Here is a 19,162-nt window from a genome sequence, read left to right as displayed (position 1 = left end):
AAACGTTTTGATATGTTGTACACTTTTTGAATTATCACAGTTAGTTTCATCCTTTTTTCAGATAATTTTTGATTGACAATTTTCATAACAAAAATGTAGAGATTTTTTTTTTGTCCGGCATCACCCTATTTTGGTCTCATTCTGACATCTTTTACAGTTTTTGAGGAAGTGAAGGGAGTACCCTCCCCCTCTCCCATTGACTGCAATACAAATTCAGGAGCAGGTGTTACTGGGTAGAAATAGGCATAGCTGACTCTGATTGGCTAATTAAACTCAGTAATTCTTAGTCTTTTAACTCAGGTGTGAGACTAACTGTCAGAAAAATTAACACGGTGTATTTGCATGTATTTGCGTGTACTTGTGTGTGCCTATTGATTTGTGGTCTTGGTTTGTGTCTTTTTATAATTGTGAGGACAATTTTGGTTAAAAATCATTATTGTGAGGTCATTTTGGCCGGACCTGACAACTTCAAAGGGCTGTTTGAAGGTTAAGCTTACACAGTTCCCAACACCACGCACACACATACATTGAAAGACACACAAACTCCATCACCATCATATCGACACCCTCTTAAAATAATGGCCTAAGTCATTTTTTCAGGTTTTTGAGGAAACACAAAAAACTCAACAAAAGAGTCACACTTTTGACATAGGCCATTATACAACCGGGGGTAGAATTGCATGTTCCCCTCAACTGAGGATTCAGGCGATTTTACCAGAGGTGGCCAGCATCATGAGGGGGTGATTTAGGCAAAAAAAACATTTTTGTCAAAACATGACTTAGGCCATTATTTTAGGAAGGTGACGATATGATATTAACTGTATGTGTCTCAACCTGATAACACAAGCTATTGCGGAGGCTCTATGGTAGGCAGCTCTACTGGCACACACAACAATACACACACGCATATTGACAGACACACACAAACACCATCTTACTTTTTTGATATTCACCTTCAAAATAAGAGTCTCAACTAACTAACTAACTAACTAACTAACTAAATAACAGTTCTCATAAAGGTAAGAGGTAAGGTAGGTCATAAAAGTTTGATCTTAGAAGCTATCGTCTATATGGGGATATAGTGGTTTAGCTTTATTGCAGATCAACTTCTGTTAGGGCATGTACATGCGTGCATACATGTCTTGCTATGGTTGTAGGGGCAGATTTATGTTTGAAACCATCAGTGTGAGGTTATTTTGGCCAGTTGTGACAGCTTCAAAGGGCTTTCTGAAGGACACCTGCAGTGACTGAGGTCAGTGTGAGGAAGTCTCTATGACATGAATGACAGTCACACCGCGGTGAGGTCAAGTTGGGTTTTTGTCCTGTCTCCGTGTTTTGTCTTGTCATTTCCTGTTTTATTTTGAAAAGTAACTCTCCTCTCGTTTCAGGTCACTTGCCCTTCCTCACGTGTCACCGGTCTGATTGTCTTCCCTGATTCACGATTGTGTCCACCTGTTCCCCATTACCCCCATGTGTTCAAATAGTCTGCGTCTCCCTTTGTCTTGTGCCAGTGTGTTCGTCTTCGTTCACGTCTAGGTGCGTTCATCCCAGCCTTATCACAGTTCTGACCATAGTTGTTTTCACAGATTTTGTCGGATTCCTCCAAGAGAGTGATTTTTTGTTGTAAGTTTTAGATCTTAGTTTTGTTTCCATAGTTAATGCTTTCACAACTTTTTGTTTCCTCTGATTGGAGTGATTATTATTTTGGTAATTTTTCAACCACGCTTCTTCTTTAAGAAGTGCGTCAGAGTAAATATTTCATAGCCTGCTTTTATTTCTCTGTCTTGGAGTTAAGAACCTGATTTCCCAAATAAAGACTCTGAAACCCTGCATCTGCGTCCTGCGTCTAAGCCTGGCCGTGACAAACTGAAAGTAACGTCCTTTGTACAGATTGAAATGTGAGGAGTGAATTACACGCACCAAACAGCAGGCACATTCAAAATTTATCCAGGAATTTTGTAGTTTGATATTAATATCTTAATTTTAATATTTTCTAAATTTATGATAGCCAATAAATTGAATGACAACCGAAGGTCCAACATCTATGGTGTCCTGCTCGTGAGGCAGAGCTCAGACCCAACAGCAACATTTAGACAAACAGGAAAGGGTTCACATCCTGACAAGTTTTGAAACTGGGAAAGAAATTATGTTAGCTGACAGAGAACAGCAGCACAGCCTGCTACACCACATCACTGTCACACATGTAGAGATAATGTGACCCGTGTCATCGTGGTAACATTGTGTAGACCTCTCTCTACTCTTACCGATGGCTTTGATGTTTGATTCACATAAATACCAACACATCTTAAACTAGACTACAATTTATGAATACATTTTGGTGGGATTGCTGCTTTTGGAAAAGTTGAAGCTCAACTGCACTGCTGGCAAAAAAAAGAAAAAAGAAGGGATTCATCTACATATTACACATCCTCATAATTAGCTGGACTGTTAAAACCTTTTGAAATGAGAAATAGCTATTTCTGTCTGTGTGTGTGTGTGGGTGTACCTGCATTCCAACCACAGCGTAGATAAAGAACAGCATGAGGATGAGCAGGGCCACATAGGGCAGAGCCTGTAAAACAATGATTCTGTCCGTCATACAGTAACACCTATATGATGATGATGATGATGATGATGGCAACGACTCTGACCTGCAGCGACTTGATGAAGGTCCACAGAAGATTGCGTATCCCCTCAGAGCGATTCAACAATTTGACCAGACGCATTACACGGAACAGTCTGAAGAAGGTGATGGACACACTCATGTTCTCAGAGGACTTCACAAAGAGAGACAAACACATGTTACACATGCACAGAGCAGCTGAGACGCTCCACTTAAATGAGTGAGGAAGAAATGAAGCAGCTCACCGCAATCGCCTGCATGGGATCCACTGCCTGCAGACACAAACACACCTGTGGTTTACACTACTCATATGGCAGTGTTAGTGTCAACACAACCACATTTGATATTTCATAAGGGAAGCAGAAGGATATTCAACATGCAGATCAGTGCCAGATCAAGTCAAGTGTAGAGGGTTACACTGCTAAAGGAAACACACTAGAGCTGGACTGTGTCCAGGTGTCTGGGCCTAACACTGACTCTTATCATGACTAGTCACTCAACATCAGATAAAGCTTTATTAGTATTTTCTCAACAAATCGGTCAAACCAACAAGAAACAGGACGCAGCTGTTATCAACAGTGCAGTTTTCATCCTGTGTTGTTCATCATGGTGTTTCCTTTCGTACAAGACACAGAATCACAAACACTCTAAGCTTATAGTTTCTAAAGGAGGGAAGAGTAAATATCAGATGTGAGCAGTTGTGTTCTCCCTCAACAAGCACTGAGCAGGTAAATGAAAAGGTACAAAGTAGTTCAAATCAGATAAGTAAAAAAAAAGAAAGAATTCTTTTTTTTTCTTTGCTATTTTAGGTAAGTATAAGGTATAGTATAAGTATAATATATCACTTACATGATTTTTTAAGGGTAAGTACTAACTGTAATTATCTGTTATAGACCATGCTGCCCATATCTGCAAGTCGGTTTAAATACTTTGCAAAAATACATATTCATTCAAATAGCCACATCATATGAACTTAAAACACACAAATATTGTAAATTGTAATAGCTTATTTCTATTTAATTATTATTTTACCGACTCAGTTTTTTCTTATTGTGAATTCCTTTCATGTCATCTTATTTCAACATTTCAACCTTGTTTGCTCTGTTTTTATGGTTAGGAAAGGAGTTCACTAAGTAAGTTAGTTAAAAAAATAAAAAAAACACAAAAACATTATGAATTGTCCTTCACATCTTTCCTTGACCGCATGACGTTTTCCATCAAGTTCAAGGAAAAGTGCTTAGGAGTGCTGAGATTATTTTGACTTTTTGAGTGAAGCCCTGGCTTCATGAACACAATTTGGCTGACCATGTGCTGCCAACAAAAAACATCACTTCCTGTCTAACTTCTTCTTCTGTGACTCTGACAGGAAGTACAAAATCTACAGCCTACACTACTCAAATATACCACCAGGGGGAGTATAACTTTTCCTGCAGTTGCAAGACATGAGTATCTTCAGTCTGAGGTGACAGATTTTTCCTTGGCCTGTTTCCTGATAGGTCCTAAGACTTTAAAGTGTTTACTACAAACCCCTCATTTGTCAAAGCAGCTTCTTCATGTAGTCTTTTAGTTACTGTATGTGACTATATACTGTGCTACACATTAGAAACACAACAATTGTTCACACAAATTTCATGCAACATGTGAATGTCGTGCAAACTGTAGCAAGTGAATAGTTACAGCGCAGCCATGGAGACAGTAAAGTCCTCCAGAGGAGGCCAGTGCTGCCTGTGGAAGGAAACAAGGAGAAGTGATATCAGAAAGAGAGAGAGCTGTGAAGGTGCAGCAGCAGAGACGAAAATGTAATGTCAGCATTCATAAAACTGAAGATAGACTCTTATGTACCACATGGATACCTCTGTGAGCCTTCACAGTGTCTTTGTGTTGTCCCCCGGAAATACACCTGAATTCTTTATGACTCAGTTGCACTTGATAAATATTACATAAAGAACTTATCAAGGTTGAATATGCAGCTGATTAAAATGCAGGGTACTGTACACAACTGTGACTCCACATGACCAAAAAGATGAATCAGGATTTTCCCAGATTGTTTTTGTTTCTTGAGGAAAATGCAAAAAGACTAAAGCATCAATTGTATCTGTTAGGTCAACATGTTTAGACTTGATCAAAAATAACAAAAGGCTCTCATCATTGTCATCAACATAGATCATCTCTGACAGCAATGTTGAGCTGTCACCATCACATACTCCAACCACAATAAGTACAGCCTGAAGGACGCATAGACACATTTCACCTGCTGCGCTTTTATTCAACGGGCAGGTGAAAGTGCAGTGGTACAAAAATTGCCATAAACAAACAGGACATTTATGCTAAGGAGACTAATGTCATACAAAGACAAAAACCACTGGACCCGACTACAGGGCTCCAGCTCCTGCTGCCTGTTCAGGCCCAGGCTGCAGTCTAGAAGTGACCACCTCTACCCTGGCTTCATACCTGAAACCAGAGTTAATTGTAATCCAGACTACAACGGACGGGCAAAGGACCACGCAGATGTGACCCGATAAGCTTTGACTTTAGAACAGCAAAGTTTTCTTCTAATGAGCAACAAATGATTGGTAATAAAGTGAAATGATAATGGCCAAATATATGCTGATATAATATGGCATTGCATTCACCTAATTACAGTTGTCTAATGAAGCTATCATAGGTCCATGATGGAAGTATTCACTTTGAAGTTTGACAGCATAATTTGTAGAATAGCGTTTAACTGTAGCATATTTTGGATCTGATATGATATTATATTTTATTTCTCATTAGACTACAGAAAAATAAATGGTGTCTAATAGTATAGTAATTAATTAGAGTATAATTTGGTGTAATAATGTCTAAGGTTTGTTTATTTAGATCTAATATGTAATTATAGGCGGCTTGTAATTGCAGCATAATTTAGGTGTAGCCTCTAAAAAGGGTATAACTATGTTTGTTTACTGTCCAATAAAGAACATATTATTTATAGTTTTGTGTAATTTGATACAAACTACGGCTTGTTATGTCCTTTTACAACTTTTTGTGTCTAATTTAATACTAAGTAAGTCCTATTGGTGTCTAATTTTGTACATGCTACGGCTTGTTATGTCTTATGACTTTTTATGTCTTATTGTCTAATTTGATACAAACTAGGGCTTGTTATGTTTTATTAGTGTTTCTTTAAAAAAGTGCAACCAAGAAGAGAGTAAAAGCATCATCACTGTCAGTAAACCTGTCGGATTTAACAATCTGTGTTCAGTTCAAATGAAGCTCTAACAGTTATTATGTAGTTTTTTTGTGTGATATACTCTCTTGTTATAAGCTCTGTATAAAACTCAAAGTCAAAAGACTCAAACAGCAAAACCATCCACTGACCTATACAAATCTACAGTCTACTGAGCAGAATATATCAAAAGTTTATATTTATGTCCTGTTTTATGTAACAGGACTAACAGGTGAGAAGACAGGGGTCAAAAAAAATCAGGACACATCACAGATATACTGTAAAGTGTTCCTGTAAATTTTCTAATTGATGATGTGGAGTGAAGTTAAAGGAATTTGAATTTAAACAAAAATACAATAAAAATGATTAATGACAAGGTCACCAGTCAATGTCTGTCCTGCTGATTAAAATCAACTACACAGATCTACTCTGCAAACAGAAAGAGTTTCGATACAACATCATTTATCACCTAAGCTGTTCACTCTGTTCATCATGTGTGTTAACATCAGCTGTTTCTTTAATCTGTTTCACTTTTGTGTTTTACTCTGACATGTATGTCTTCACAAAACCGAAATCCTGTTGAACAACTTAATAAAAAGTTATCAATATATACAAAAATATGTAAGGCTAATTGTAAGATTAAGTGAAGCAACCAGTAAATTAATGTAAGTAAAACCAGAGGACAATAAACCTGTGTGTGTTTAATAAGTGTCTGAATATGTGAAAAGAATATGAAAGATTATTTGTGAGTGTGTGTGTACTCACATCAATCTCGCTCAACATCACGTCCACAACACTTCCAATGACGATGACGAAGTCAAACACGTTCCAGGGGTCTCCGAAATAACCCTGAGAAAACAGCACAACTGTAGGTGTGCGTGTGCATTTGTGTGTGTGTGTGTGTGTGTGTGTGTGTTTCTGGTTACTGTTGTTTAGAGTTGTATTTCATCCCACAGACGACATGATCTGCCCAACCATCAACAGAGAGAACTGATGGAGCCAGTCACCCAGTCCATCGGAGAAGTTCTGCCTTCCAACATCAACTACACTACAGGTTCTGACCATGAAAACCTGCAGCTGCAGTTCAATTTACAGTCAGTGAACTCTTTATATCCTGTTCATGACTGGGTCGATGTGGAGATGAAATAACATTTAATCATCAAATTTCACTTGTAGACATCTCATTATCATTAGTAATACAGCTCAACAGTAAATAGACAAATCATTTCCCACCATTGTCCAACTTACACGGTTCCTTTTATCAGTTATTGATTAATCCTCTTTTCGTCTTTGTCATTTTCAGACATCACATCTCTCGTATTAGTTAATAAATCTTTTTATTTAATATCAGTCTTTGTCCTGTTGTATCCCTCTGAAGTAGAGATCAGAGATGCATTGAATCAAGAAGTCACAGCACTTATATTAGACTAAATACACTAATTATATTAATTATTTATTAATTACTAATACGTCCCCTGAAGTGGGAGGTGGTGCAGTATCCTCCAACTCGGAACCAACCTCATCAAAACCAACATGCTGTTCTCTTTTCTACCACAAGGTGGTCCTGCTGTATGTGGGTGCAGAGAGACCATGGGCATGATCTGCTCCACCGGGTTCAGACGGGTAATAAAAACATCTATTAGCATGTGGAAGTATTACTGCGTAGCCTACAGTTAGGAACTTCAGATAATGCTAGTGCTACTGGTATTCTGCCACACTGAACTGTGTGTGTGAGGGGTGAACAGCTAATTCACTCACAAAGCACACACTCTCATATAATGTAAGACCTGCCTTCTGGAAGCTTGGCACCCAATCAAAAATGAGATCGAACAGTCTGTGACCACTGTGGTGGTCCACTGATCACAAACAGTGACGTGTTGAGTGTTGACTAACCTTGGCTTTGAAGGCCATGAGTTTAAGGATCATCTCCACAGTGAAGAGCACAGTGAAGATCACGTTCAGCATGTCAGACAGGTGAGTGACGTGGTCTGACTGGTTACAGTGCTGTGGGTTAAAAAGGCACAGAAAGCTTCATAAAGTGAGACAGTGATGTTAGCTGTTTGTTAGCTCTAAGCTTGTAATGAGGATAGTTACAAGAGGAGAGCCAGCTGGAGAAGAAGAGTCCAGACCAGGACAACAAGACTGTCAGTCTGTTAAACCCTGTTCACACATTCAGCATCCATGTCGTAGACTCTTCTCAGAGCCTGCGAGTATTTAGGTCAACATGTAAACTCAGATCTGACTGGACAGTTCATTTCTCCTGTTGTAACTATACAGGTGCATAACAAGACTGTTCATTTCATGAGAAATGTCCAGCATTGTTTTCAACTCAACACTACAAAAAAAAAAAAAATTAAAGTCTGATCTAATTTTCTCTCCTGTGACTGAAGATTAAGTGAAGAAAAGGTTTTGCCAGGATAATCTTTATGAAAGTTTCTTAAAGGTTGTGCTAGATTTGAACAATAATATAGCAGCAAACAACTATTTTCTTAAGAAAGTGATAGTGGAGTAATGGCCTCCTCTGTCTGTGTTGCACTCTGAGTTAGCCTGCTCTTTAATTTGGTAGCCAGTCTGGCAGCGCATGCATGTATGTGTTAGTGCATGTGAGTCCCTCCTGTTAAAGCGTTGGTCTTCCCTACATTTATAAACACATAGGTGAGACGGCTCAGTGCAGTAAGCAGCGTTCAGGTGAGAGTGACTTTCAAAATTTCCTCCACTGAGGAAGAAACCACATTTTCCTCTAAAAAAGGCCTCAAACAAAGAAAGAAATGAGACCAGAGTACAGGTGGACTGAACATGAGGACTACCAGCTCAAATCCAGGTTGGCTGGTGGACTGTCAAAACATAATACTACATAAAGTTTTAAAAGTCTTTAGCAGCTCCCAGTGTCCCAGTGGATCAGTCCAAGACCAAATCCTGTCCCAGTACGACGTGGGGCCAATACTGGTCGGGGTTTACTGAGAGGTTCATTATATCGCTACCTGGCTAATTGCTGGCATTGTTGTGGAGTGTATCACAGCAATGCTAGCACGGGCTAATGGTTGTAGTTAGATTATTTTTTGTTGGCTTTTGTACACAGGGTAACTTTATTCAGTTAAGCTTCTTGTTGTGTTTAGTGGACTATTTCACTGAGCTTCATAACAACTTGACACCTTGTTGAGAATGAAATGAAGCATTTATTTTGGTTTGAGATGCTGGTGGTCTAGTGGTATCTAGCAGCAGTGACGATCACATATGCACACACACACACACGCACACACACACACACACACACACACACACACACACACACACACACACACACACACACACACACACACACACACACACACACACACAGAGAGACAGATCTGAGAGACGGATGTCACCATTGTAAGTCAGGGCTGAAAATATCTAAATCCTCCAGATGTAGGATTTATAGAGTTCTCCCAGTATAAACTACTGAACGTGTAAAAGTTAGCGAGTCACTGAGAGAGGGGATTACCTAGTTATAGAATTAATACTGTGATTTCTTACATTCCAGTTCAGTGTGAAATTTAAAGAAAGATTTGATTAGTCAAGATGAGAACAACAACACTGGTATACTTCATATGAAAACTTTAGTTCATTTGCTGCCTTAAAAACATGAGTAAACTTAACTTTAAATGACAGTTTGTATGAACATAACTTGAAATTCTGAGTTGAAATAGTGTGGTGTAGTTTATTTGACAGTGTAAGAGGGCTTTAACTCAGAGTATCAAGTTCAAAGAACAAATTATGATTTCTAACACAACTTGTTTAACTGAACTTTCTGTGTTGAAGCTAAACCTAAATTTTTAAGTTAACCCACATGAATTATTTTACAGTATATTTCATTTAGCTGCTGTTCTTCATTAGACTAACTATGTCACACAAACTATACACCCTAGTGTGTTAAATGATAAACTGCAACAGGTTTGTTTGTTTCTTCAGTTTCCTACACAAAATCTCATTCTGTTAAAATCACTAAACAGACAACATGACATTAAATATAAATCATCATATGATACAAGTATTTTTAGTCAGAGATTAAAAAGAAAATGAACAGCTGAAACCTTCCTCTCTACTCTCTGAGGGTGTGTTGATGTGTTATGTTGTGTTCATACCTGCATCCCCAAACACATGGTGTTGAGCATTATGAGCAGGAACATCAGGTACTCAAAATAACAGGAGGTGACGATGTACCACACCTGATACTGGTAGGGGTTCTTAGGAATGTAACATCTCAGTGGTCGGGCCTTCAGAGCATACTGAACACATTGACGCTGGACAGGTAGAAAATAAGGGGGAGGGGTGGGGTTACAGAGCTCAGACAATGTAAAGACATATACACACCTATTGTTTGTGTGTGTGTGTGTACCTGGTTCTTGTCCAGCTCACAGTTCTTATACTCCTGCTCTCCTTGCTCCTGGAAGGTGACAATGACGAAGCCCACAAATATGTTCATCATGAAGAAGGCGATGAGGATGAGGTAGATGATGAAGAATATCGAGATGGCCACCCGGTTGTTGTACACTGGGCCTTTGTCCTCTAGGTTTGAATCTATGGCTTTATATAGAATCCTAGGTAACACATACACACACACACACACACACACACACACACACACACACACACAGTAAGATGTACAATATGTCAAACAAAGGAAAAAAAGGTGTTTGACTAACAAAAAGTCACTTGCAACCAATCCAAAAAACTATGTAACACAAGATAATCCAGACACACTAAGAAGATGGGAGCAAGAGACAAAAGAATTTCACAAATTCAAATTGAAGCAAAACCGATGAACTGACAAAGACAACAGGAGCATAGAAACTAAATACACACAAGGGAGGCAAGGGTAATCCATCACAGGTGAAACACATTAGGGCGGGGCAGGGAAACAGGACAAAGACAGGCAGTAAAATAACCATGAAATATTCAAGGGAAGTAATTTCAAAACAAAAAAGTAACGAAAAGTCCAAAACTGTAAAAAAAAACAAAACAAAACAAAAAAAAACTGTCCACTGAAATAGTCCCTTCATGGCAGACCATGACAGGTAGGTAGGTGAGTTAATCGGGATCTGGTCTGACTTGGACTCACCTGGGCCAGCCTTCAAAGGTGGAAATGGTGAACAGAGTCAGCATGCCATTCAGTATGTTGTCAAAGTTCAGTTCTGAGTTGATCCACTTCCTCTCATGGACCTCCATCTCATGAAGTGCCCCCTCCTGGTACTTTATGTACCAGCCTCTAAAGCAAACAGACAGGTGAGATCATGCCAAATCCACATAAATACCAGGGCTGGACCTTGCCCCAAGGTGGAGTGGTCAGCAGTGTGGTGTGAATCAGACACAGAACAACCTAATATCTGATACTGATGTGATACTTTTGACTTAAAATATTTTGTACAGAAATTGCAGAAGCAGAGTTTCACAACAGTTTAGATCAACACCAGAACCAGACAGGGGTTTAATGTGAAAAAGAGTTACACAGCATTACTGAACAACAAAGTCCTTACCTGCAGGTTTCCTCAGTCATCTGGTCTGGATCTGTGCAGGCATAGAACTTCCCCTGGGAAGAAAAGTGATGTTGTCATGAAAAGGTCATAGGTCACTTACATTTTAAAATACAGTGTTAATGTACTTTTTTTCCTTCTCTGCTCACTTTGAAAAGTTGGACTCCGATGCAGGCAAACATGAAGTCCAGCAGCATGGTGACCAGAACAATGTTTCCAATGGTCTTCACAGCTACAAAAACACACTGGACCACATGCTGCAAACACAGAGACATTACAGCGAGATGGTGAACCGTCTAAGTGTGAGGCCATCTGTTAAAGTGGAGATCTATTCATACATGTCTCATACCTTCAGTCCCTTGGCTCTGTTGATGGCCCTCAGGGGCCGCAGCACCCTTAGCACCCTGAGAATCTTCACCACTGAGATGGCACTGGACCTGATATGACACAGACTCATTTACTGATAAAGAACAGAGCTGAGAGAGGAAGTGAGTCAATGACGAGTGACTCCACTTACTCCATGCCCATTGAGAGCAGAGACACACTGACCACCAGCAGGTCCAGGATGTTGAAGGAGTTCCTGCAGAAAGAGCCTTTGTGAAGAATCGCTCCGTATGTCGTCATCTGAAAAACAAGACTGGTTATCACATGAAATGAAAACCACAACTGAAAATTCACTGCACTGAAGTCCCTGCTGTGGGTACAACATACTGTCTATCTTATAACAAATAATATCTGATTATCTTATAAACAAACAAACAAACAGCAAAATCAAATGTTAGTGTCATGAAGTGCAACATTTGCTGCTTAAATTTAACTAAAATTAAAACGATCAAAATGTGACTAAAGAGGAAAGAAAGTCTTTTGTCTGTTCACTACATTTGTATTAAACCAATTTATTATCATGACCACAATAAAATGTAAAATATCTGTAAACGACTACTAATAAAACTAAAACTGAAATCTGTTCTCAGTACCAGGGAGAAGAAAAAATATTCCTTTATCAGTCCCACAGTGGGGAAATTTGCAGTATTACAGCAGCAACGTGACAATACAAAGAAAGAAAAACTGTAAAATGACAGCATCAAAATTTGAAAAAGATAAATAATATAATATGAACAATTTAAATGCTTCAAAATAACAAAAAAAAGAAACATAGCAGCAGATTGGTGATATTATAGAAGCGCATTCCAAAAAAAAAAAAAAATAGACTCCACAAGATCATCCCAAGAAAAGATCTCATAATTACGAGAAAAGATCTCGTAATTATGAGAAAAGATCTCGTAAATTATGAGATTCTGATCTCGTTATTATCAGGTGCCACATGAGTCAATTTTTTTAAATCAAAAATGAGAAAATGAGCTGTTTTTCCAGAGTCCATGAACATTGAATATACCCCTGCCATATTCTATTTTATTCTTATTTGTATTTTATATTATTATTATTTTGCTATCAAGACACAAATGTTTTTACTTCTGTATATTTTCAAAATGTGCTGCTGTTGATTATTTGTTTTGTTCATTATTTGGATTTTCCAAAATAAAAGACAGGGAGAAAAAACAATGTTTCTGATAGGTGACAGGTGACAGGTCTGTGTGAAAATCATTCCTTTGTACCTATTCTAAATGATAATGCTTTTCCCACTTGCAAACAGAGAGGTATGGGTAATGTAGGTGACCTATATATTAACAGGAACTTTGCCTCATCTGCAAGTCTTTTTCAGATATTTACAAATTTGAGACTATGGATGATAACTGATAAATGATGACTATGACTACTAGGAAGCTTACGCCTAATTAAAAATCTTGGACAAACATGAGTCCCTGGAGGCAAATAATGCCTCAGCTCAGTGGTTGTCTTTCATTATGTGTTTGCTGATTTTGTCAGACGATATCACAGTTATAAAATCAGGATTTGACCATAGGCGATCCAGACATAGACTAGGGCCCAATTCCATTTCTTTACCCCTACCCTTCCCCTACCCCTTGCCCCTTGGAACTGAGTTACAAGGGGTAGTGGTTGAAATCCTCCCTACCTTCGAAATGGGAAACCCCTTTAGAATGCAATACATCATCAGTAGTCTCTGATGGCTTTTACATAAGCAGATGCGACATGTTTTTGCCGGAGATTCAACATGCTGCCAAAATGTGAAAATCGTGCACAAATGCAATTCTTTCACAACTTCAATTTCATGCATCAATTGATCAAAAAAGAAAAAAAACACTGGTATATTACCAGCCCTGACAGTCTGCATTGATATGGGAGCGGTTAAGTTCAGCAAACTCGCTGGAGTGCAGCATTGAAATATGCCAAAATGCGAGATTGTCATGCACAAATCGGTAATAAAGAAGTAACGTTAACAATAGCTACTGAGACATCAGCATACTACTAGCAATTTTTTTTGTTGCTTTTATGAAGAAGAGGACCAAATTCATTGAAAAGAAGATGGTTGTCATAATTTTGAAATCTTTATTAACGGAGAAAATTACATTAGTGAGTTTCTTTGGTCACTTAGGTCAGTTCTGCAGAACATCTTACTGGTGAAGGCATTCGGGAAAATATCTCATAACACTCCGTTTGAAGTGTGCCCCTGAAAAATATTCGTTTGAAGGGCCAGTTAGTCCTTACACTTCACCCTACCCCTCTATCTCAACAAGAATCGGGACACCCTACGCCTAAACGTGAACACGGAAAACGGAGGGGTAGGGCTAAATGTTAATGGCAGGGGGTGAAATGGGATAAAGCCTAGGTTTTAGTTCGTTTTTTCATTTTTTCCTTTCACAAGTTTGCATTCTAACTAAAAAGAAAAAACAAACAAACATATTTAAATAAAAAACTTTCATTGATAGATGGATGGAAAAATGGATAGATTCGCAGTCTTTCTCCACACCATTTCAGGTTCCTTCTTTACTTTGTCATCCACCTCTATCAACATTATTTCCTCTGGTGTGTATTCTTACCTTGAGCACAATTTCAGCTGTGAACACTGACGTGAAGACGATATCAGCATAGGCCAACACCTGGAAATGTCACATCATTTATAATATTAACAATAATCTGATACAAAATAATAATGTGATTTTAATTCAACATTACATTACAAAGTAAAACACTGGGCGGCTATGAGGAAAGCAATGTAATTTCAGGGCTCCCTAAGTATAACATCGTCTTTTGACGTGGGATAATAGTTATTATTATGTGATATCAAAGAGGCGTTAAAACGATGCCCAAAGAAAGACAAAAAAACATTTAACGTAAAAGAAGGGACTGCTGAAGACGACGATAGCCACTTGGATACGGGGGGACCTATAGCTGGCTACAGACTTTGCTAACCTACAGATGTTATTACAGGAACAGAGAGACTTTCAGCGTGAACATGGAGACATTCTGTGAGAAATTCAAAAGGGACATAAAGAAAAACAACAGCAGAATAGAGGAGGCTGAAACATGAATTTCAGACAGAGGATAGACAGTAAGGGTTTGAGGAGGCCAAGAGGGAATTGCTAATGCTACAGGTGAAGTTAGAGGCTAGGCTACCAGATCAGGGGAGATCAAGACGGGAAAATATAAGACTACACAGCATAGAGGAAGGACGGGAGGACAATTCCACATCGATGATAGCTTTTGTGGACAATCTGCTTAACACTAAAAACCTTGAAGACAGTGTTTTTGATGTTTTCTGAAGCCTAGAAGGTATTAAAATAAAAAACAAAATATTTCTGAGCATTTGTTCCTCTGACGCCAAAACATATAGACTGCTGTGGCCAGCTGTGGCCATAGTAATGTTTCAATTTTGCAGTATTCACACATCTATTTTTTTCACTTATTGTTTTCATTCAACATTAGACCTACACTTTTATATGCAGATCTGGAGAGAGAGCAAGAGTCATTTTCTCAGGACCTTAGCAAGGGGGAGTCTGATGGTTTAGTGATGAGGAAAGTCACTGTCGGCTGGCACATCTGGCTGTACATAATAAACAATAATAAAAAATAACAATCCAATAACCCTCAGAGCGAACAGCGACAGCAGCTCTTGAAATGAGAGCGAAACACCATCTCCAGATGCAGGTGTGTGCAGTGGTGTGTCAGATTGTGCCGTGGTCACTTTTAGTCAATCATTCTCTAACTTAATCTACCCCCCCCCACACACACACACACACACACACACACACACCCTCACCCCTGACCCCCAATACGACATTGTATGAAGAAGGAGAAGTACTAACAGTTATTTTTTCCACTTCAAGAGCTGCTTGTAAACCTAAACAATGTAAATAAACATGACGAGACCGTTGTGGCGGCTTAAGGGGGTGCTAGAATGCTGGCGGGCCTAGCGTTAAGGAGAAACTGGAATTGCCTCACACAAACGACCTCAAGATTGAATGGCAGAGGGGAAATATTAAACTTACAAGACAGGGTTTTGATCAGGTTTTTTCAACATTTTATAATTCAGGATGTATAAGGGGGGTGGCAACATTGATATCGGCCAGGGTAAATTTTGAATAGATTTTAGAAATCAGAGACAAGGAGGGAACATACAATATGGTTAAGGGAAGATGAGAAGGTACAGAAATCTCTCTTTTAAATGTATATGCACTTCCAGAGGAGGCATGGGGATTTTATAGACAAATTTTGATCTAATGATCACTAAAGGTCAGGGAATGGGGATTTTCGGAGGTGACTTTAATTTAAGACTGGACCCAAAATGCGATGTTTCAGAATTAACTCAGACCCAACATAATGGAGTGGGCAACAAAATTTGAGCGATGCTAAGGGAGATGGGTATTTGTGATGTATGGAGAGGGCTCAACCCTACAGTAAGAGACTACACCTTTTACTCAACATCTCACAGATCTTATTCAAGGATCGAATATTTCTTTATGTACAACAAAGATATTGGTTTTGTGAAATCCTGTAAAATTGGAGTGGTGGATTTGTCTGATCACAGTCCTATTTATCTAAATTTGTATATAAAAAAAAACAAGAAAAACACTTTTGCATGGAAACTGAATTCAAATGTACTTAGGGGCCTATAAGACCTATAACGATTCTCTATCACCACTGCTACTGAAAACACTTAACTAGGTTCTACAGAAAGGACAAAACCCCCCCATCATAGCGGGAAGCGGTCACAGCTGTAATACCAAAAGAAGGGAAGGATAAGTTAGACCAAAATGAGATAGCTCCAACTATCAGCCAGTTAGTGTGCTGAATCAAGATAATAAACTTTTCAGATCAATCCTAGCAAGATGATTAGGAACAATTCTTCCAGATATTACCCAATTGGACCAGACAGAATTTATTAGGCAGAGGCAAACCCAGGTTAGGTGGACGTTGCATGTGATTAACCACATCAGCAAAAATAATATAGAACGGTCTTGCTGGTGTTAGATGCAGTGAAGGCGTTTGACTCCATTGACTGGTCTTATTTATACAAGGTATTGTACAGATTCCAGGTCCATGAACATTTTGTTAGGACGATAAAAACAGTTTATTACAAACCAACACCTAAAATACAGATTAATGGTGGATTATCAAACACTTTCGAATTAGAAAGGGGATGCCGACAGGGCCGCCCCATTTGCCCACTCCTATTTGCAATTATAGAACCCTTGAGTGAGTGGATAAGAAAAAATAAGAAGATACATGGAATTATGATGTCTCAAGAGAAGCAAAAATAGCCCTGATTGCAGACGATACTTTGATATATTTGGGGCGTCCATCTATTTCCTTACTAGAACTGCTTACAACTCTAACAGAATACAGATTATTATCAGGCTGTATACTAAATAACCACTAGTCCAAAATTCTGACATTCAAATAGTCTCCAAAATGATGTTACGATTCATTTGGCATGAAAAAAGGCCAGGGATTAGGTTTAAGACTCTCACACTGGTTAAGGATAAAGGTGGCCTCTCCCTTCCTAATATCAAAATCATTTCCAGGCAGTACAGATAAAAACCTTGGTTAGCATATGCAACCCATCTTAGAAAGCTAAGTGGAAATGCCAGATATCAAGCAAAATTCCATTACAAGGGATTATAGGCGACAGTGGTTTGATGAATCATTTAAAGGAGGGGAATCCGTGGATGAAGACATCTCGTAAGATTTGGCATAAGGGTGGTCAATGATAACAGGACCAAAGGACCGTATCAGATTATGAGATGGATAGGATATGATTTAGGACTTTCTACCTCTCGAGTGACGCTAGATTTAAACAATGGGCTGACAGAGTACTTATAAAATTCAGTGACATACACAAAGACGCTTCCAGGACCTTAAAAACCTGTTTGGATTAATAAATCATGACTTTTTTAGATATTGCAACTTAGACACTACTTGGAGAAAACAATAAGAAAAGAGGACTTGGACAAAATTAATTCAGGCATATTCACTATATTCTTATTGGGGTATGATTCGGACCCTGGTCACAGAAAAATACTGAAGTTGTATAATGGGTTTCAAGAATTAAAAGGGGAAGATACAACGTATATAAAGGAAGTGTCTAGGAGGAGACACATCATGCTGGAGGTCCTGTGGTGCGACTAAAGCAAATCATTTTCATTTGATCTGGGACTTTCCAGCCCTTTGAAAATATTGGGAGAAAATTAAAATGGCCATGGAGAAAGTTTTATATTTGAGACTTTGTATTTAGGTTTAAGAACGGTCACAGTGAAGGCATTAGAAAATATATGTACAATATTTTTTATTATTATTAGCAAGCAAGAAAGCAATCACGAGGAAGTGGATGACAGCAGATACTCGAGGACTGGGTCAATGTGGTTCAGGATATTTATATATATAATGGAGAAGCCTACATTTATTGTTACACTTGAACAAGACAAGTTTGAAAGGTGTTGGAAAACTTGGATAAACTATGTAGCAACCTTTATGTAAGATTTTGGGTAATTTATCATAATAGCTCCCCTATGTTCTGCTCCATTCCATTGGTTCTGTTTCGACTCTTTTTATTTAGTTTTTTTTTTATTATTAGGCATTCTAGGTTATAGGTGGACATTTATGCAGCCAGTTTTTTAATTTTATTTTGTTATAAGTTGGAGGATGTACTGTATGTATGTGGATTTTGTGGTCGATATCAAAAGAATGGAAATGTGTGGGGGTGGCAGCATAGTCTATGCGTTGCACATAATATACCTTGAACGCACCCTGATGGCCTGATAGCCTATCCGTGAGCAGGGGCCCGTATTTAAGACGGCCCTCTCCCCTGCTCTTCCGCTTTCCGCATCACTTCCGGTAAGAGGCCGGCTTCCTTTTCACCACAGCGTGTGTGCCGCTCCTATGTGCTCCCGTTTGTCTGTGGTAAGTGTCCTCTCTCTCTGCGTGTGGTGTTTGCATTCAGACGGCTAATCCTAGTGTGCTCATAGGAAATGCTGATGTCCGGATCTGTCCCTCTCATCTTCCCTCCTGTATGAGAGTGTGTGCGCGCATCTACTTCTGCTGAAGGTATGTTCTGTTTTGGTAAGGTGAAACCACAGATCGGACTGCTGCTGCTTTGTCTCGGCTCTATTTCCAGCTTGTTTCCCGCTTTGCTGCTGCTCTGCTGCTTTACCTGCTGCTTGGGTGGCGTTTTGACTGTTTGCATCTCTTGACGGACCTTTTTTAAAGCTATTGGCTTTCCAAAATAAGACTTTTTGCTGCAGTCTACCTGAAGCAGTCAGGTTTCCACAGTATCTCTGCATGGCATTGCTACGCATGCTTGGACGGAGCTTGGTTTCCCCTCTTAATGATTTAATTGTATGAGTGAGGTGTGGGTTGTATAAATTTAATTGGTTAATTACATAGGTTATTAATTTCTAT

The 19,162-nt window shown here is 38.9% G+C and overlaps 1 protein-coding gene across 2 annotated transcripts in view; it reads right to left on the bottom strand.

Moving 5' to 3' along the window:
* LOC111668619 (dihydropyridine-sensitive L-type skeletal muscle calcium channel subunit alpha-1-like) overlaps positions 1-19,162 on the bottom strand; it is an 83,605-nt gene that overhangs the window by 31,868 nt on the left and 32,575 nt on the right. For both annotated transcript variants that reach the window (XM_023424712.2, XM_023424711.2), the window contains exons 15-28: positions 14,305-14,364; positions 11,862-11,968; positions 11,694-11,781; positions 11,494-11,601; positions 11,348-11,400; positions 10,933-11,079; positions 10,210-10,411; positions 9,956-10,114; positions 7,725-7,835; positions 6,597-6,680; positions 4,301-4,348; positions 2,869-2,895; positions 2,652-2,777; positions 2,507-2,572 (exon numbers count right to left, since the gene is read on the bottom strand). In XM_023424712.2, coding sequence (XP_023280480.2) covers positions 2,507-2,572; positions 2,652-2,777; positions 2,869-2,895; positions 4,301-4,348; positions 6,597-6,680; positions 7,725-7,835; positions 9,956-10,114; positions 10,210-10,411; positions 10,933-11,079; positions 11,348-11,400; positions 11,494-11,601; positions 11,694-11,781; positions 11,862-11,968; positions 14,305-14,364 — 1,386 coding nt within the window. The remainder of the gene's footprint in view (positions 1-2,506; positions 2,573-2,651; positions 2,778-2,868; positions 2,896-4,300; positions 4,349-6,596; positions 6,681-7,724; positions 7,836-9,955; positions 10,115-10,209; positions 10,412-10,932; positions 11,080-11,347; positions 11,401-11,493; positions 11,602-11,693; positions 11,782-11,861; positions 11,969-14,304; positions 14,365-19,162) is intronic.

This window comes from Seriola lalandi, unplaced genomic scaffold, assembly GCF_002814215.2.
Source record: "Seriola lalandi dorsalis isolate HSWRI2012SDOR001 ecotype SW California unplaced genomic scaffold, Sedor1 jcf7180002054748, whole genome shotgun sequence".
NCBI classification, from domain to species: Eukaryota; Metazoa; Chordata; class Actinopteri; order Carangiformes; family Carangidae; genus Seriola; species Seriola lalandi.
The sequence above is the reverse complement of the archived record's forward strand: the minus strand, read 5'-3'. Positions and strand labels throughout refer to the sequence as shown.